Below are 21,054 nucleotides of genomic sequence, written 5' to 3' on the forward strand. Positions count from 1 at the left end.
GTTCTTTCCGGTTCCACTGCTGAAATCCTAGCCCTTTTATCCGTGAGCGGTCGAGTCATTAATGTTGTTGATTTACCAGACAGAGTATCAATAATTAACTGTGAACAATAAAGTCCCACACCCTCTGTCACAATGCTAACCCTTCAGCCTCATTTAGATTCATTTAATGACGCTGCAGCCAGTAAAACATCCAGTGGCATGTGGAAAAACAGAAACCTAATGAAGTAGACACTTTCTAACTCTGACAGATATAATCTGGAGTTCGCCCTCGGCTTTGATAATTTCCCTGCTCTCCAGCTGTCAGTTATGCGAGTGTAACTCTCAGAGGAAAGGCACTCAGCATGATTATTTTAGAAAGAGATTGTCTTTGAAAAACTGAATCTTTGTCATTGATTTTTAAAATATCAAGGTAGAAGAAAGTGGGAAAAAGCATTTGAGAAAATATATAAGATTCGTCTCTGTTGCTTGTGTATATCTCATATCATATCTCATATATATTTGCAGTGACTTACTCATTGTTTACCTCGCTTTAATTTTCTCTGGTATCTGTCTTCTACGGCAGCAGGAAATACTAATTCACTGTTAAATGTCACAGAAATCACAAATCAGTATTGCAGTTGTCTTTTAAAGTTAAAAAAGGCCACTGTACACAGGTACATAATGAGAGAAAACAAATTAAATGCAATAAAATCCCACAGAAGAAATCACGATTGTTACAACCCAACTTCAGCTTTCTCCCTAGTCCATCCTCCTCCTCCTCCTGCCTGCCTGTATTCCCCTACCTGATGTGATGGGAGGAGCCTCAGGTTATCGTTAATGATTCAACACCAGACTGCTGAGATTGACAGATAGAGAAAGAGGAGTGAGGAGAGAGTGAGAGATTGCCGGAGAGAAGTAAAAATAGTGAAAAGCTGTAGAGCAGACATGACAATGTAAAGCTGAGAAAGTGTGCAGCGGGTGGAAGAAGAAGTAATGCCAGAGAGGTTGACTGCATGTCTGTGTATCCAGTCTGTAGACAGTCTGGGGGTAAAGCAGAAACACACAGCGAATACTACTCTACATCTGAAAGTGGATCTCGTGAGCAGTTCAGGGTGATTGTTTGGCTCCTATGGTCCTTGCGGCCTTTATAGACTGGACAGACATCCATCTTCCCTCCTGAGCCACACAGCCTGCAGGTGAGTGTGACTGTGGCTTATCTGTCTACATAGTACATGGCATTGTGTCTTTGAGAGTTGGATGTCATGTAAAGAGAGGATTTTAAAGGCATTTTAACAGCTGTGTTGTTAAGCGCTCTAGACCCACATTTCATCAAGTGGCTCGGCGTGTTTAAAGTGCAGAATCTTATCTCTACAGGTTCGTAAACAGAGAAATACTGCAAATACTGTTGATCTGCATGTACCAGAAAACCCTAATATCCTATATATATAGTGCACCTTAAACACACCACCAGACTAGATGCATTTTCTCTCCAGGTTTCTATTACAGAGCATCTTAATTCAGCTGTAGTTACACTTTGCCATGAATTAGTAATGAGGCAGTATGGAGTGTACAGTATGGTGCTTGTTTTGGGATAATGGGGATCAGTCCAGCATCATGTTCCAGCTGTGCAGCTGAAAAGCAGACAGAAATACCTCCCTTTTTTTTAGTTGTCTCTTCTCCCACAGTCGTTTACGGGCTGCTTGTGAATATAGTTGGCTTCCAAAGATCATTGATCGTTGTTAAAAATATGCGTCAATCTTAATGGTCTCGACTGTAAAGGCTCACACACCCCTTCAGTTTCTTGTAGACAGAGACAACTCCCGCACACTGTCCTTTCACTTGCAATAAACTTTATTGAAAGATACAACGTTTCACCTTCATCAGGTAAAACGGAGGAACAGAGAACATTCCAGATAGATATTGCCAACGCCTCCTCAGGGACCATTTCAAAAACAAGTTACAAAGTGCTTTAACAAGTGTAAAGACAATAATACCCAAGAGACAATAATACAAAAACAATACAAGATAAAAGTAATCCCACTGTCTGTATGCATTTAGCAGTTAGATGTCACATAACTGACTATCAAAAAATGTATCCAATCCAGTTTACTCAGTTTATCATGGACAGCAACTGGTGCTCTCTTCTCTTAAATGTAATAGTCTGAAATATATATATATATAATATAATATATATATATATATACTTGAAATATATCTCAGACTTTTGAACAGATTAAAAATAAATGAATACAGCTATGTGTGTGTGTGTGTGTGTGTGTGTGTGTGTGTGTGTGTGTGTGTGTGTGTGACACGTTAATAAAACACCCACAGGCAAATCTGACTTCTTAGTGTGGTGCAACACGTAGTGACGTTTTGTTGCCATTATATTCCCTGTAAAACTTTAATGACCATCAAGCTTAGCCTTTCTTGCAACACAGGCCTGTTAACTCCTGGCACTGCAGCTGCATTGTGTTACGTACTAGATTATCACATTGTCGCCTCCCCCCCTTGATGGTAAATGATTGGTATGATGGACAATATCACATCCACTATAGGTGACTGGGAATGCTATGAAGATTAGGCCCAATGCTGTTATCCATGTCAGTACGACCTTCTGTCCAGACTTGCATTAAAGAAACAACACTCTTTGATAGTGGAATAGGAGCCATTTTATAGTCCCCAGAGTTTGTTGGTAAATTGCTCAGTGACTTTATGATTGCTTTAACATTGTGTCTAATCTCAGCGCTGTCCAATGTTCAGGATCACATGATGAGCACTGTCCTGGTATGGATGTTTGAGTTTTTAGGATATTTGTCAGGTAACCAGTGGCCTTGCGTTTGTATTGATTGTAATGTTTGGTATGTCAATACAGACAAAACATCTTTACATTAACAGCAAAATGAAAATGGTGGAGAAGCCTTGTTATCAGGGCTTTTGCAAACAGATCACCTAGATGAAAAAAATATTGGATCTGGTGTGTGGTTAACCTATCTCATGCAGCAGTGCTAATGAATCTGTGCTAATTTATTTGCATGCACACACATTTGTTGCTTGGCTAGATCCACTCTAATACTCAAACACAAAATTATATAGTAGAGGTTGTTAATGTCACATATTATTGCAAAAAGTACATAAGCAAAGAGAATAAAGCACACGTAAGCACACAACCACCAAAAAGGGAGCTAATAATGACAGCTTTTGTACTATTTTGACAGGTTTTGTGCCATTATCAGTCATAGGTACAGTAATAGATCTTTAGCAAAAGCTGGCAGGGTGTGACAGGATTCAAAAGGCACCCTGTTGACTGTCCATCATTAGTCTGCATTATTCAGCGGTGCTCTTGCTGTGTGCAGGCGGTGAAGTACAGTTCAGGGCCTTGTGAAAAAGGCACTAGCATAGTTACATCCAGATGAAATATGATGTTTGGTCCTTTGTGTGTGAAAGTCTGCACACATACCGGAATGTTTGGTAGTGTATTTAATATCTGTTTTAAGATACATCATATTTAACTTATTACTTGCATACCATTGATTGTGCTGCAGTTTGTGTTTACCATGCTATTATTTCCTCCAATATATATATATATATATATATATATATATATTAATTTTTTCCCCCTGTAGTCATGGAGAAGCAACTACAGGAGCTGAAGCTGCAGCTAGAAAAGCAATGTCTGATCAACCAGGATCTGCAGAGGCAAAACAAAGACCTGAGTGAGTGCAACCATAACTACAACACATTAAAGAGTAACTTCACATTAGACCACACCCAACACCAAAGCTAGCTGGGTTGTGACAAGAATGTACTATAATACAAAGCTACATCACTATTTCACAGTGAGTTGAGCATAAAATAATCACTTATTAGCAGGGCAACAAGGTGTGTTAAGATAGAAAGCAAATCTTGCATCATTTGACCCACTGGACTGTGTTTGTTCGCCCCAAACAGACAATGTATTGACAGTACAGGGGTTAGCTGCAAGCTAGTTGGCAGCGGATGCACAGACCAGGAGTATACCTATGTATGTTTGAGTTTAGCTTAGCCTTTGATCTCAGAAGATATCCAGTTCAGTTATTTTCCTTCAGTCTCTTCCCTTTTTAGCCTCATCTCTGTACTTTTATGAAGTAGACTGGGATAAGTTGAAATCTTCAACTTGTCTCCCACCTGGTCTCACCACCTTGAGGGAATTTGTGTCTAATCACATTTTAATTGCTTTTGTGTGCAATTGCATCGGCTCCAAACTTTGACTTGCCTTCTGACTGAATACACTTAAACTGGTATAGTTACCCTTTAATGCATGTTTATGTAGAATTATTACATTAGTATCACATCAATGAAAAAATCTGTTTTATTCAAATTATAAAAACACAAGTTTGCAATTCAGATTTTAATAAAACGTCTTCAAGACCACACACATATCGGCTGATATTAGCTTATCCCACATACTGTATATTGTATCAGTGTACATTGGCTGATTAATAACAAGACATTGTTGCATATTCAAGCAGGGCAACCGAGAACATAAGGAATTGGACCCAAATGTAGACTAGGAGACAAGTGCAATTCATTGATTCAAAACAAGAACAAGCGGCTTACAGGGATGAGGAGGCAGAGAAAGCGGTCCAATATAGGCAAACAAATGCAAAGGAACAGGGAAAATCCCCAAAATAATCTAGGGTCAAGAAAAAAATTATCCAAAACACAGAGAACTAAACAATAGAAGAGGCTGGAACTCTTCTTGACACATGGACAAAAACTAACTAACACTGAAACAAGGGAACATACAAACTAAATACACAAGTGAGGGGAGGATAACAAGGCACAGATGAAATAATTCAGGCGGGAAACCATACAAATAGGAGGTAGGAGTAGGAGGTGAAGTTAACAAATAAACATGAGGAGTGGTTAGTATTTCATAATAAAACAGGAAATACCAAAATGAAATCCCAAAACTATAACAGACATTGCAGCAGAGAAAAAAAATGTTGTAAAATGTAAAATATTATGTTCAATATATATATTTTGATAATATTGATCTGCCAATATATGTGTTTATTTCTATGCTTGATATTTAAACTCTCAAATATCAATTTCACCATCAGCCTCAGTATTGATTGGGTGAACATGAATCATGCACTATAGCAGCATATCATTTCCTACACTGAATATGTTTCTCTGTTTTTATCCTCATAGAACAACGACTGCATGAAAAAGAAAAGCTTTTGCAGAATCTGCAGAGTCAATATCATGATCTGGGTAAGAGGCTAACATGGGCACCAGGGGCAGGGACACACACACACACGCACGCACACACACTCACACACGCGTGCGTGCGTGTGTGTGCGTGCGTGCGCGATTGAGGTGATCTTTCATTCAAAATCCTTCTGAAACATGGCTGCACTTTGCAGTAGTTAACCCTCCATTTGTGTTCCTCTGTCTGTTTTAGAGTTTCCCTCCCAGAGCGGTAATGAGATTGATCCGGAGGTCAGGACAAGCCGTGCGGCTGTCATTGCCCCAGAGCCAATCCCTGAGACCCTGGAGATTAAACGCAACAGTGTCAAGAAAACTGCCAGGTTGGTAATCAGTAGTTCTGAAGAGAGGAATTCCCATGTAAGTGTGGCCCCAATCAGACCAAGCGCTTTTTGCAGATTGCAAAGCGCACCACACTACCGTGAAGTAAACCCACAAATCTGATCTGATTGGACAATGCAGTGCAGTTTGCGGGATTGTAGTCAGTTTGAGCGGTTGTTGGTCTACTCTATCTTGGCTCACTAAAAACATTGCACCCAGTGACAGCATTGCGGGGTCAACCACACAAATGTCTTTGCTATTCACCGTTCAATGTTAATTTCATGCATGTGCAACCGGGCCCTTACACCTCTTCCTAAAATACTGCAAGCGAGTGAACTGTAATGGATAGAGCACAAACAATTGTCCACATATACTACGAGTGATGTCAGCCTTGTTGATGGCTTACTACCGGGGAAAGGGAAACAACCAAGAAGTCAGTGTTGATTTTGTTTTTGCACGTCGCTCAGTCAAGTCCTGGACACATGGAGCAGGTTAGGACATCTCCATTAGGAAAAACTGAAGTTATCAAATATTCGCCCGTTCGCAGTTTGCATCTTTGCTTTGCGGGGAGTTCAACTTTGGTGAACTTTCGTCAGTCAGTAGAAGAGGTGTGTGTGGTCATTTGCGTGGTCCAAGCAGGATCTAACTGCTTCTCCTGCACGTCGAAAACAAAAATGTATGACGGGTTTTCATGTCTGTGTGGGAGCTCATAAAGATGACTTCTTTCACCTCCCATCATCAGCGAGACAAGTCTGATCATCAAAGCCATCCAGAAGAATGATTTCCTGAGCCGCCTTGACAATGAGCAAATTGCGATGATGGTGGATCTCTTGGCGGTATCTAAGTTCAAACCAGAGGATGACGTCATTAAAGAGGGCACTGAAGGAGACAGCATGTACATAGTAGCAGGTAGGGAACACACCTGAGTGTGTTTTGATGTGTGTTTTCTTTCTGTCCTGCTGCATGTGATTGAGGATTTTATTTAAAAAACACCCATATATGTAGAAAATAATTGAAAATTCCATACATTTCTCTTTGAAGCAAATTTCTTGTCCTTCCACCTAATAGCTGGTGAGCTCCGTGTCACCCAGGCAGGCCAGGAACTACGCACCTTAACCACTGGTGATGTTTTTGGGGAGCTGGCCATCCTGTACAACTGCAAACGGACAGCAACAGTCAAAGGTCAGCCCCTGCAATGACGACTCCTGGAAGTGCATGGAGATAAAATGATGACAAATGAACGCACCCGCCCACATTAGGCTGTTTATCTTCATGCTAAAGGAATAAATAGCAAATGTGATGTGATAATTTGGACTAGCAAAAGTACAGTAGGCAAGTATGCAGAACAAATTACTATTTTACCTTTAGGGCTGTACTGAACAGTTTAAAGCTTCCAATCTTCCTTCATAACATTGAGTTTCAAATTCTAAATCAACATCCGAATGCTGCGCAGCTTTCCCACCCACTTCTATTCATTCTGCAGCGTGCAGTTTGAGAGGTTGGGCTTTCCTCTGCTCTATTGGGTCTGTGAGGGAAGGCACACACACACATGCACACACACACACACAGACACACACACACACAGGGCAACAGACAGGGCTACATGCATTCGCACAATTTCAGTTTCAGTTTTCTTTTATTTCATTTCATAATGGCTCACCTACTGATAGTAAAGTTGTTCAGCCAGACAGTCTTAATTACAGCCTTTGTAACTTTCACTTACATTACAGCAAAGACTGCAGTGCGTCTGTGGTGCATGGAGCGACAAACTTACAGGACCATCATAACCATCAAGTCCAAGAAAAAAAGGGAGCAGCTCATGGGCTTCCTGAAGACGTGAGTTTAAAGACACTGCAGCTAGTAGGACTTTAGTATGGTTTTCCCAAATTGAACTAATTCTATTCTTCTATTCTTTGATCTTGGTTTGGTAGTGCCATAACAGTGTCACTAACGATGCACTTTTCATGACTTAACGGACCATGTAACTATTTGTAACCCTGCTGCTATATTGTTAACGTGCTGCCACAGGTCTCGTACTCTGAAGGACCTGAATGATGTCCAGTTGTCCAAAATCATTGACTCAATGGAGGAGGTGTGTACTTAGATGTCCCTCTGTGAACTTTAAGTGTTACTCTTGCCATGTGAAATACAAAATACAGGTCCAGTTTTGGTGAGCTAATGAAACCCATTTTAGTAATAAATAATTTTAATACGTTTTGAAGATAAGCTCAAAAACAGATGGTCATTAAGTTAAAAACAATATCATGTTTTAGTTCCTGAAACGCTGATATTTTAAATGTCAGGTTAGATTGGAAAGAAAGTGTTTTCAAGGCACTATGCATAACTTGTGGCGTTGTTATATATTTACATTTACTCATTTGGCAGACCCTTTTTTGTCTTGTCTTCCACAGGTGAAGTACCAGGACAAAGACATTATAGTTCGAGAAGGAACAGAAGCAAACACATTCTACATCATTCTCAAAGGAGAGGTAACATAGAGTCATATTGTGTGCACAAACTCATATTTAAATGGTGTGTACATGCACTCATCTTCCTCCCTCTCGTGTGTTTCCCCCTCAGGTCCTGGTGACTAAAAATGTGAACGGGCATGAGAAGCACATTCGTAGGATGGGAAAAGGGGAGCATTTCGGGGAACAAGCCCTCATACGGTAACCATGACAACTCACCACATGCCTGAGGACATTTGTTAAAGTCTTGTGCAACAGCCGCTGCTGTGTGCAGCTACCTTAACTGTTGTCATTGTTGATATTTGGGTTGTACAACCTACCAATTACCTTCTAAATGTGAATGTCATTTTCGTCTACTTAAGAAATTTTAAAACACCAAATTTAGAAGCGTTTCCCTAAATTACTGAGTGCAGAAGACATTTAAAAACATTTTGCAAATCTTTAACTGCTAAAATATTCTGCTGTAATGTACTTGGACATCAGTAGTACTGCTGCATAGAAACCAAGAATACAGTGTGTAATCTACGGTAGAATAACAGACACATTGGTTTGATTATGTAAGGGTGATAGTGGCATCATCATCATCCAGCTAGTGATGTCTGCCTCTAAAGTGTTGAGTATAAGGCACTAACTCTTTTGTTTTATAGTTGCATAGAGATGAATTCATAAATAAACATGGATTTATGCTGTATCCACATGTATTAATGTCCTGTACATCAACAAAGTATCTGTCATGAGCAGCCATAGTATACTGACTTAGATGATGACAGATGAAAAAATGTAAGACGTCATTGATTTCAGCTGCTAATGCAGAGTTTGCCCAAATTTCTGACAACTAAAATCCACTTTTTCTGCATTGAGGTGTTGACAATTTTAGATGTACAGTAATGAGATACAGTTTTCCTGGGTTGACATGTGCAGTGTTTTTCCTCTTGCAGTGAAGTCTTGAGAACTGCCACCTGTACTGCGGATGGCCCTGTTACCTGCTTCTCCATTGACAAGGAGTGAGTCTGACTCGACATTAAATTCTGAGTGTAAACAAAGGCGATGTCCCTGTTCATTCAGGCTCTGTAGTGATGGCTGTTGCTACTGGAGAGAAAAATCCTTTGAGGAATTCCTTCAGCATATTTCTTCTCTGTCACCTTGTTTGCTTTTTGTACTTTCTGTAGTTGTCATTTGCTGATTGATGCACAGTTTGACTAACAGTGCCTTTTTCTTTAGGGTATTTGAAGAGACAATTCCCATAGAGCACCTGGAGCTGTTTGACGAGTACGTACCATTTAAAACCTTTCGTTTCAACATGAATCTTTTCATCTTGGTGAAAATAGTGATGTGTAGATGAAATACACTGCTCCATGCTCAAATATTGACTCTCTTTTACCTCCCAGCTCCAAAGTGCTACAGGAGGCACAAGCTCCAGAAAGGTGAGTGGCAGTGGAGGAGGATAAGGGTGCTGGCTGAAATATGTAACACAGTCATACGAATCACACAAATGAGTTCCTTGAAATGAAAACGGCGTTAGTTTAAAGCTCTCCGTCTCTGTCAGTCCCAGCTCCACTCTGAAGTTTAAGGACCTGGTTCCTGTGATGTATCAGGAGGGTCGCTATCAAGGAGATCCTGTCACGCTCGGGGTCGGCGGGTTTGGCCGTGTTGAGCTGGTGAGTGTATTTGTGTGTTTCACAACTTTATATTTTATTTTGTCAGCAAGGTTAACATTGATATGCAAGATCTCTTCTTCCAGGGAGTCCTGGTCAAGAGGGCATACAGGCCATTCCAGCGACATCCATAACACATTCCACCTCAAGTCAAGGATATATATAACAACAACATGTTTCCTTCAGAGCAGTTTGTAAAAGACTTTTCAGAAAGGTATTCAAAGATTCAATTCAATTCAATTCAATTTTATTTATATAGCGCCAAATCACAACAACAGTTATCTCACAGCATTTTTCATAAGAGAGCAGGTCTAGACCGTACTCTATGATGCTATTTACAGAAGCCCAACAGTTCCCACCAAGAGTAAGCACTAGGCGACAGAGGCAAGGAAAAACTTCCTTTTAAGAGGCAGAAACCTCGAGCAGAACCATGGCTCAGGGTGGGCGGCCATCTGCCTCGACTGATTGGGGTGAAGGAGACAGAGGGAGAGGGCAGGAGAGGAACAGAGAGAAAAAGAGAGGAGAGAGAGGGGAGGGAGGCTACACAATATACACACACAGACGTACAGACAGTAAAGGTGACGTTGCTATAGACTAAACGAAAAACGGTACAAATATTTATAGTAGTGTTAATGATAACAATCGTAATGTTAATGATTATAATAACAATAATAATAATAGGACTAGCAACAATAGTCGTTGCAGTAGAGGGCGCCGAGCAGGAACACAGGGGCAGCAGGTGACCTGCAGCCACAGATCCAGACTCCACAGCTCCAGAGCCAGAAAACCTGCAGGAAGTGATAGGAGGAGAGAGGAGAGGGACGAGAAAGCACAAGACTACCAGAAAGGGGAGAAGTTGTGTTAGTAACATGCAATAATGGGATGAGGTTGCGTAGAGAGGGAGAGAAAGTAGAGGAGAGAGGAGCTCAGTGCATCATGGGAAATCCCCCGGCAGTCTAGGCCTATAGCAGCATAACTAAGGAATGGTTTAGGAGTCACCTGAGCCAGCCCTAACTATAAGCTTTATCAAAGAGGAAAGTCTTAAGCCTACTCTTAAATGTGGAGATGGTGTCTGCCTCCTGAACCCAAACTGGAACCTGGTTCCACAGGAGAGGAGCTTGATAGCTGAACGCTCTGGCTCCTAGTCTACTTTTGGAGACTCTAGGAACCACAAGTAACCCTGCATTCTGGGAGTGCAGTGCTCTGGTGGGGTAGTAAGGTACTATGAGCTCTTTAAGATAAGATGGTGCCTGACCATTAAGAGCTTTGTAGGTAAGAAGAATGATTTTAAATTCTATTCTGGATTTTACTGGAAGCCAATGCAGAGAAGCTAAAACAGGAGTAATGTGATCTATTTTCCTGGTTCCTGTCAGAACACGTGCTGCAGCATTCTGGATCAGCTGAAGAGTCTTAATGGACTTTTTCGAGCAGCCTGATAATAAGGAATTGCAGGAATCCAGCCTAGAAGTAAAAAATGCATGGACTAGTTTTTCTGCATAATTTTTAGACAGGATGTTCCTGATTTTCGCAATATTACGTAGGTGAAAAAAGGCGGTCCTTGAAATTTGCTTAATGTGAGACTTAAACGACATGTCCTGATCAAAGATAACTCCAAGATTCCTCACAGTGGTGCTGGAGGCCAGGGCGATCCCATCAAGGGAAACTATATCTTTAGATAATGCGTCACGGAGGTGCTTAGGCCCCAGAACAATAACTTCAGTTTTATCTGAGATTAACATTAGAAAATTACAGGTCATCCAGGTTTTAACATCCTGAAGGCACATTTGAAGTTTAGCTAACTGATGAGTTTCATCTGGTTTGATCGATAGATATAACTGAGTATCATCTGCATAACAATGAAAGTTTATGGAATATTTCCTGATAATATTGCCCAAAGGCAATATATAAAGTGAAGAGGATTGGTCCGAGGACAGATCCTTGTGGAACTCCATGACTAACTTTGGCGTGCATGGAGGACTCATCGTTAACATATACAAACTGAAATCGATCTGATAAATAGGACTTAAACCAGCTTAGAGCGGTTCCTTTAATGCCAATGAAATGTTCCAGTCTCTGCAATAGGATCTGATGGTCAGTGGTATCAAATGCAGCACTAAGATCTAATAAAACAGTACAGAGACAAGTCCTTTGTCTGATGCAATAAGGAGGTCGTTAGTAATTTTCACCAGTGCTGTCTCTGTGCTATGATGAGCTCTAAATCCTGACTGAAAATCCTCAAATAAACTATTGCTCTGTAGAAAGTCACAGCTGTTTAGCAACTGCTTTCTCCAGAACCTTAGAGAGAAATGGAAGGTTAGATATAGGTCTGTAGTTGGCTAAAACATCCGGATCAAGCTTGGGCAAGAGGTTTAATTACCACTACTTTAAAGTACTGTGGTACATAGCCTGTTGATAGAGATAGATTGATCATATCTAGTATAGAAGTGCTGACTAAGGGTAAAACATCTTTAAGCAGCCTAGTCGGGATGGGGTCTAAGAGGCAGGTTGATGGATTAGATGAAGAAATTATTGAAGTTAGTTGATAAAGATTGAGGGAAGCAAAGCAGTCTAAACATATATCTGGTTCTACAGCTGTTTCTAAGGTTCCTGAGTTTAGAGATAAGTTGGTACCAGTTGAGGGCAGGTCTTGGTGAATTTTGTTTCTAATAGTTAGAATTTTATCATTAAAGAAGCTCATGAAGTCGTAACTACTGAGAGCTATGGGAATACTTGGCTCAATAGAGCTGTGACTCTCTGTCAGCCTGGCTACAGTGCTGAAAAGAAACCTGGGGTTGTTCCTATTTTCCTCTATTAATGACGAGTAGTACGCTGCTCTGGCATTACGGAGGGCCTTCCTTTAAGTTTTAAGACTATCTTGCCAAATTAAATGAGAATTTTCCAGTTTGGTGGAACGCCAATTCCTCTCAAGTTTCCGCGATATTTGCAAGTTTCAGTGTTATACCATGGAGCTAACCGTCTTTGTTTTATTATTTTAATTTTTAGAGGGGCTACAGAGTCGAGTGTCATTCGCAGCGAGCCTGCTGCACTATCAACAAGATGATCGATTTGGGAGGGACTTACTTTGTGACTTGATAATGAATTTAGAGCTGATGGAATCACATCCTTAAATTTAGCTATACAGCACTATCAGACAGACATCTTGTATAGAAATTTTTGCCCAATGGCGAGTAGTTCAGCAATACAAACTCAAAAGTTATCAAACAGTGGTCGTACAAAGAGGGATTCTTTGAGAACACCACTAAACGTTCAATTTCAATACCATACACCAAAACAAGGTCGAGGGTGTGGTTAAAACAGTGAGTCGGTTCATGAACACTCTGAGAGAAGCCAATGGAATCTAACAGAGAGATGGTGCTCAGGTGCTCGGTACACTATAACGAAGAGAATTGGTTGCAGTGATTTCCAACTTGGGTGCGAAAGACCAAGAACAAGGCTTTCAAATGAGTTATAGTTTAGTTTAGGTTTAGAGCTGATTAGTAGGCTAGAGTCAAAGATAGCTGCAACTCCACCTCCTCGGCCTGTGCCTCGAGGAATGTGAGTATTAATATGACCGGGAGGGGTGGATTCATTTAGGCTAATATATTCTCCATCACCCAGCCAGGTTTCAGTAAGACAAAATAAATCAATATCATAATCTGATATTAGTTCATTTACTAGTACAGCTTTAGAAGAGAGAGATCAGATGTTTAAGAGTCCACATTTAACTCTCCTATTCATTTGCACTATTGCTCTTGTGGTTTTAATTTTTATGAGGTTTTTATGTACAGCTCCTCTTCTGTTTACCTTTGATTTAAATAATTTCGATGGTCGGGGGACAGACACCGTCACTATAGGATTTTCACTAAGTAACTACTAAAATGGAGGAGCAGAGAAGTGTGTAAGACTGCGACTCTGCGTAGGGTTTTGGGTGGGTAACTGCTGAATTAGAAGGGCAGAGAAGTGTGTTAGACTGCGACTCTGCCTCCTGGTCTCAACTCTGTCATGGATTTGGTCCACTAATAAACTTGGCCAGATTTCTAGAAATGAGAGCTGCTCCTTCCCAAGTGGGATGGATGCCGTCTCTCCGAATCAGACCAGGTCTTCCCCAGAAAGTCTGCCAATGATCTACAAAGCCCACATCGTTTGCTGGACACCACCTCAACAACCAGCAGCGGAATGACGACATGCGGCTATACATGTCATCACTGGTCAGATTTGGCAGGGGTCCAGAGAAAACTACGGTTTTGATGGGAGATGGGAGTGCTTCTATGGTATTTTGGGGAAAGCAGTTTTACCAAACTCTGAGTGCTGGTAAAGACAATTAGGCCACGGTTAGAATGCAGGTGTGCATGTGATGGTCCAAATCAGACAGATACAGGTGGGATATTTTGAAATGCGACCTCAGTCTGTGTAGTCAGATCAGAATTGATGCGATGCTGACATCACTCTAGAGTCACTTTCTCCTCCTCCTCCTCCTCCTCCTCCTCCTCCTTGTTTACTCATTTACTCATGGATTCCCTTTCCACCTGAAATCAGCTTAAATATAAAGATAGATAGATAGTAACCTCTGTGGCCTCCATGTTTACTTCTGTACAACAGCGCGTTGCTCGTATTATTCTTTTGTGCATGTTGGTCACTTCCTTTTTATCTGATCTGGGCAATATTGAATGGAATTGAGCATACAGTCCTGCAGTGTGAATGTAGCCTTTGTCTATGGCATATGCGCTGTGGTGTGAAATGCATGTGTTCTCTTTTCCAAAACCTTTTACGGTTGTTATGATTTCTTTGAGACAGGAGAAAAATGTTTAAACCGCAGAACACATTACACTTTCTTAGTGAGAGAAATGCAAGAGGTAGGAGGGAAGGTAGTAAATACTGTTGGACTGTACAAAAATGATTGTGGTTGTTTATTTAAAAAGCAATGTCCTGCCCTGTGTAATTTATATTTTCTTTGGACTATCCCCATAATATCACAAGACAATATGTCTATGGCAAAAATAAGGAAAATGCACAAACCCTCACCCCCCCATAAATCCAGCTGCTTATGGGGAAGTGCTTTTTACTGAGAAACAGGATTGCTGTCTTCTCTATATTTCCACCTTTATAACTCGTTTTTTCCTTTTTTTTTTGGATTGTTTGTTTCACGAGGACAGAATGGAACAAAAAAATCAATCAGGGATGGGACATTCCTGCGCTCCAAAAATGTTTGTTTTGCACCTCCTAATCATTTTCATACAGTCCCTAAAAAAGTGAGAGTATGCAGTAAGTTGCAGCATTGCGCATTTAGAAAACTATCATAGCCTGTTGACTGTTAAAGATATTATTACAATATTCAGGGGGAAAATTCAATGACTGATTGATATTTATTTTACCAGAACTTTTTCTGTACCAGTTGAGTTGATCTATCAGCTACTGTGGCTGTTGGAGTTTAACTCATCCAGAAAAGATAATTTCTGCCTCCAAATCAGCTCCCAACTGTCACCCAAACACCAGTCTATCATAAACCCCCACATCTTTGCGTGATATTACCTAGGACATTTGACACTAATAGTTTAGTGTTGATCATTGTTTTGTTGTCATTTTAAGATGGCCACAGTGAATAATGGGAAATATTACGCCATGAAGCGAGTGAGCAAGAAGCAGATCGTTGCCAAGAGACAGGAGGAGCACATGCTGTTTGAGAAGAAGATCCTTCAAGCCACCCAATGTGACTTCATCGTCCGGTATCTGTCATCACAAACACATACAATGGCAAATACAGTTTAATGTACAGAGAACTTAGAAGTGTTAGTTGACCTTTCTTCCCACTCTTCTATCCTCTCTCTGTAGGCTTTGTGCAGCTTTTAAAGACACACGATACATCTACATGGTCATGGAGTTCTGTTCTGGAGGAGAGATCTGGACCAAACTCAAAGAAGTGTGAGAAAACACAAAGAAATGTTTTCAGTGAAATTACATTTTATATAATATCTTCATTTGGATATTTTTTTTGAATGTTAAAAATGTTATCAGCAATAGCATATTCAAGTGAGCCGAGGAGGAAGTTGTTGTAGAGGAGTATTTCAACCATTTATGTCTCCGTGATTTTCAGAGGGCGCTTTGACGAGCCCATCGCTGTGTTCTGCACTGCCTGCGTGGTGGAGGCTTATGCCTACCTCCATAAGAAGAACATCATGTACAGAGACCTGAAGCCTGAGAACCTGATGATGGACGTAAAGGGCTACATCAAACTGGTGAGTGTGCATGTGCGTCGATTTCAATTCTCTTAAAGCTCTGAGGATGAGTTGAATATTCAGGAGATGCACTTGTGCAGATGTGTCAGCATGTGTTTCTGTGCTTTTCACTAGTGTTTTCACATGTAGAGGCTGCACCTAGCGGCTGGAATGAAATGATAATGAGTGGGATTTGTATGTTCCTCTGTCTCTGTGTACGTGTGTGTCTGTGCAGGTGGACTTTGGTTTTGCCAAAGAATTGGTGCGTGGTGAGAAAACCTACTCATTTGTCGGCACTCCTGAGTACATGGCTCCAGAGATCATCAAGAATCAGGGACATGACTTTGCAGTTGACTTTTGGTCCCTTGGCGTCCTGATCTTTGAGCTATTGGTGGGAAGGTAACACTAACGCACCTGCCCACATTTGGAAATAAGCATTAGTGCTGTCTTGTATGGTTCATAGGAGACAAGTTGGTATTGATAAATGTGTTTAATTATTTAGTATAAAAACAAAGAGAGAAGTGAAGAAGAAGAGAGAGTCACAGAAATATGGTGAAGTATGAATGAACCATGAATGAGTCTTAATGTTAACCAGTAGATGGCAGTAGGGAATTGCGACTGGAGAGTTCAGTGTCCGCAGTCATAGGTGCAGTTTACCTGCAACTTGTTGATTTCTGAGACATTTTTATGTCATACAGTTATAAGATTAAAGAAACAACAACGGCACTCTTCTCTTTCTTTCAACATGTCAGCCCTCCCTTTTCAAGCTCAGAGCCTCAGAAGATTTATGCCAAGATTTTGGATGGGGTGCTCAAGTATCCACCATACTTGAGTGAGGCAGCCAAGTCCATTATCAGCAAAATGTGCAGGTGAGACAGAAATATAGATTCAAAATGAAATCAAAGTTCACATGAAATAGAATTGGATCATTTAATATGCATATGAAAACTACATAGATGTTTGAGCATTTCAGACAGTTACTCCTAGCGTAGAGCATGAATTATGGAACATATCTGCAAATCACTACACTGTAGCACAATGTGCACTTTCTGCGGTTTTTGAATGCAAAAAAATCTAAATGTCCTCTGCCTTAATGATGTCTTGTGTTTTTGCTTGCAGACCTCGCCCAGGTCAGAGGTTAGGAAACACCAAAAATGGAATCAAAGATGTCCGGAATCACAGGTAACCATTGCAACATGAGTGATTGCACATTATCCTTAAGTAATAAGGCACAGGAAGTATTCACCAGCTGGCCTATTTTTTGAAGCTTTGTTTTTGGTCTGTACTGCCGACTGAGCTTTTCTACTTGGGATGAATCATTGGAGTTGTTTCTTATTTCCAATATGTTTGACCCGTAATCTCTCTCATCTTTTCCCTTCAGGTGGTTCAGCAGTATGAACTGGCACAAGCTGCGTATGGGTCAGCTCAACGCCCCCACAGTCCGGCTCATACGCAAGGCAAGTCAAAGTACTAGTTTGTTTACTATTAAGTGACTAAGGAAAACAGAACTAAAAAACACAGCTGGTCCACTTCCAGAGAGTAGTTTTTAAGACTGGCATTTTAAAATCCTTTAAAAAATCCATATATCCACTACCTGATAAGAATTTAACAATTGAAAACTTTAAAAACACCAAAATCACCCACAAACATACTGAGTGACCGAGGCATATCTAGACCAGCAACTCCCGTGTTCTGTGAGGTAAATTTACTGTTTTTATCAAGGGAGTCTGGTGGCTCGATATAGCGATATAGCTATTGTTTCTGGTTAATCTTACTCTTTAAAAACAGTGTTGTTATCCCAATTAGTCAGTAAGACATAAAAACATGGGAAAATAAGGTCCAGGTGGAAAAATATGTAAGTTGTCCTTAAATTCATGGTTAGACAGGACTGTATATGACTGTGTAAAATTTATCCACAATTTATTATTCAAACAATTTTTTCCTCCTTCAGGGCCCCTGCTACATCAACTTTGATCGTTTCCCTCTTGATCAGACCAAGGCAGAGGAGGAGTTCTCTGGCTGGGACCGTGACTTCTGATATTTTACTTCTGATATTTAAAGATCAAAGACCACAAGAGCTGAAAACATCAGCCAAATATGGAGACAAATCCAAATAACCTCAGTTAAAACCCAACTAGGACCACACAATGGTAGTAGGAACTTCATATTGAAATAAAACATGACCCATTTCATACTAGTTTGATTATTAAATTAGAGTGGAACTAGAGGATGTCACCATCTCCAAAATATTTATTAACTTCTCTGTCGCTATAGTGGAACAACCATCTAGGTGGTGAAGGGTAAAAAATATGAGGAAGTGTTAAAACAAGATGTTCTGTTTCCAATCAGTGTGGGGAGATCTGGTGCCTGATGAGTGTTAGTAAAATCATCCGTATAACACTCTTCACTGATTAGAATAAAACACCCGTCTGAGTGCTTGCTAGCTGAGAAAAAAAGGCTCGAGTCATACTGTATAATCTGTACAGAGGGCCAGATCTTTCTAAACCTGCAATTAAATAATGTCACATCTGTATTGTGCTCCACTGTTTATTGCTCTCTGGATCTATTTTAGTTTTCGAGGTAAAACATGCTTTCCTGCTTGTAGCAAAACTGTTAAATGGTTCAACATTGTTAAAGTTGTTTTTTTTATTATAAATTGTCACTTTCTTGTGGAGTTTTTCCTTTGGTTTTCCAGATATTCTGCCCCCTTTTTTCAGTGCAGATTATTTCCTTGCACCTTGATCATAGAGCATCCTGATGTAATTTTTCTACCCGACTCGAGTTTAGTAAATAAAAGTGCTTATATATGCCTGAGTTAGCTGTGTTTGTTTCTTATACATACCCAGCGCTGTTTTACAGTCAAGTCCCAAGTGTGAAACAGTGCACTTTTTTTTGCTGTTGTGGCCAAATCACACACACATGGCATACAGAAAGCAATGATAGTATGTAGAGTTCAGAGGTGAGATAGTGAACAAAGAGGAAATATTGTGTGTATAAAGATGTTATCAGAGAGGGGAATAGTCTGGGACAGTGTGCAGCGTTTACAGGTTTAATTTGATGTTGCAGCTGATTGTTTAGCTCTGGAGAGGTCCAGCTGTCTGTCATGGCAGCAGTTTTTAAGGCAGGAAGAAGGAATCCTTTCGTTCCTTCCTGTTGAGGTCTGTGACTTCCCTACTGAGACTATTTTTCCACATCAGAAAAAAACACCTCACATGAAAGCAATCATATCTTCCAAAGGGGAAAGACACGCTACCAGATGTTTCCCTCCTGCAGAAAACACCTTGAAGTCTAGAATTTAACGCACTGACAGAAAAGACAGCCGTGGCACAGAGGATGTACAAAATGATCTCTCCAGTAGTGTCCCATGTTTTCCTGCTCTCCTGCACAAAGGATCAACATTTGTTTGTGGCCAACTTTATTTTACCTGCAGTGCATGTGACATGAGAGAAACAGAGTGAACATGATTTAAGGATTAAGCTTGCTTTATCTTGTTGTTTTCTTAGTGTCAACAAATCCCATGAAAAACCACCACCACCAATGTGTTAATCCTTTTCTCAATCCTACTACCTGACTTCCTGTTTTTGATCAGCCCAAAAGGACTCATGTCACTTCATTACTGTGTGACCTCCACTGGCTACCTGTGGCTTCCTGAAGCAAATTCATGTCAATAGTCACTTGCATACAGAGTGACAACTGGGTCTGCACCCATCTACCTAAACTCCATAATACAAGTTTATGTGCCTTCTCGGCCACTGCGCTCTTCCAACAAACGTTGTCTGGCCCTGCCATCCCCACACACAAAGCAATCTTGATCAATCTTGAGCAATCATCAGAGCATGGGCGTCCCTCTCTAACTTCAAGAAGCTCTTGAAAACTCATCTCTTCCGAGAACACTTCCTCTTATAACACCTCTGACTCCTAACCTCTATGCAATTTCTCTCACTTCCTGCCTTCTTCTTCTATCCCCTTACAATTCTCTTGTATTGATTGCACTTACTAGCTTACTAGTATGTATTGTCGGTTGAAGATCTGTTGCTGTATTGATGCTCTGTTGATGCTTGTATGCTGTTCCTCAAATGTAACTTGCTTTGGATAAAAGTGTCTGCCAAATGAGTAAATGTAAATGTAAAGCAATATTTAACTGACCAGTCAGGTGCCATTAAACCATCGCTGAATAGGAGAGTGCAACAATATTACGTAATTAAAATTGGTCAAACCTCACACAATTCTGATGTTTTCATCTGCTGCCATTTTTCATCTCTTAAGTGGACGTTTAAGTCACATGCTTCATGTACGTCATGATTAATTCGCCAAGTCTGTTTTCATTGGACATTTTTTTTAATTGATACACCAGGTTCTCCAACTCAGCCTAGTGTAAAAACTTTTATTGCAATAGTTAAAACTTTTTTTTAATTCTTGGGGTTTCCACTTAGGGTTCTTATCCGGATAAAAACAGATGGATGGAAATGTGATCGATGAAACTATTGCGTTGAACCACTTCTGAAACCAAACAACAGCCCTTGGTGATATTATATGATATATGTATTATATTAATAAATGTGATGTGTTGCATTTTATGTTTCACATATTGCATTGTGAAATTAGTTTGATATATATCATATTAACTATTAGTGAGTAGCCTATATTGACTGGACAAAACAAACATTTCCAAAGAACAGCAGTTCAACCAAAGGTTTGATTGTGTCTGCTCCTGACATCCTTCTGTGTATATCTTCAGGTCTTAACTCTGAGTCCAGTGTGAGACAATAGACTCCTGCATCGTGAAGTTTAGTTTAGACCACCAGGGAAAGCAGATCATTTGCATCATAGCATGGATTTGTTTTGTTTAGATTAGATGTTTTTTCTGGTTGTGTTTCTTCTACTGAGCAGTCTTCAGATAATTAGACTCAGTGTTTACACTTGTGTTGATTAATTATTGGTTGCACCTATGGTCATTCTGCTTAATTAAACTCATCGGTTTGCTCTTTGCTGTGCTTGATGTCTAAAGTTTGAGAGATCTGAGTGGGCAGCTGTTTCTGTGTAGGGTAATCCTGATAAATGATTAGCCAGCCTGCTCACCTCCAGTGATTTTATTGCCCTACAGCTTCTGTCCTTTGTTTAATCTTGTGAGGAAGACTTCAATTAATCATTCAGAGTCTTGTTGTGTTT

General features: G+C 40.3%; 1 protein-coding gene across 1 annotated transcript; it reads left to right on the forward strand.

Annotated features, from left to right (window-relative positions):
- The first annotated feature begins 876 nt into the window (after positions 1-876).
- Positions 877-18,700, forward strand: prkg3 (protein kinase cGMP-dependent 3). The gene is made up of 22 exons (XM_038726082.1): positions 877-1,175; positions 3,603-3,692; positions 5,173-5,235; positions 5,426-5,552; positions 6,293-6,459; positions 6,619-6,732; positions 7,281-7,386; positions 7,579-7,642; positions 7,962-8,039; positions 8,131-8,219; positions 8,957-9,022; positions 9,240-9,287; positions 9,407-9,442; positions 9,565-9,676; positions 15,260-15,396; positions 15,503-15,592; positions 15,765-15,906; positions 16,121-16,284; positions 16,638-16,754; positions 17,005-17,067; positions 17,267-17,342; positions 17,837-18,700. The coding sequence occupies exons 2-22, from the start codon at positions 3,605-3,607 to the stop codon at positions 17,921-17,923; spliced, it is 2,034 nt and encodes a 677-aa protein (XP_038582010.1). The 5' UTR covers positions 877-1,175; positions 3,603-3,604; the 3' UTR covers positions 17,924-18,700.
- The last annotated feature ends 2,354 nt before the right edge of the window (positions 18,701-21,054 follow it).

Source organism: Micropterus salmoides, unplaced genomic scaffold, assembly GCF_014851395.1.
Source record: "Micropterus salmoides isolate LMB-PRFRI ecotype aquatic unplaced genomic scaffold, ASM1485139v1 Ms_hic_scaffold_18, whole genome shotgun sequence".
In the NCBI taxonomy this organism is placed as follows: domain Eukaryota; kingdom Metazoa; phylum Chordata; class Actinopteri; order Centrarchiformes; family Centrarchidae; genus Micropterus; species Micropterus salmoides.

What these genes read in the sequence shown, in the direction of transcription:
- prkg3 (XM_038726082.1), top strand. Translation starts at nt 3,605, where the DNA reads ATGGAGAAGCAACTACAGGAGCTGAAGCTGCAGCTAGAAAAGCAATGT. An exon ending in TCATTGACTCAATGGAGGAG is followed by an intron (nt 7,643 to 7,961) that starts GTGTGTACTTAG and finishes TGTCTTCCACAG; the next exon opens with GTGAAGTACCAGGACAAAGA. An exon ending in CACCTGGAGCTGTTTGACGA is followed by an intron (nt 9,288 to 9,406) that starts GTACGTACCATT and finishes TTTACCTCCCAG; the next exon opens with CTCCAAAGTGCTACAGGAGG.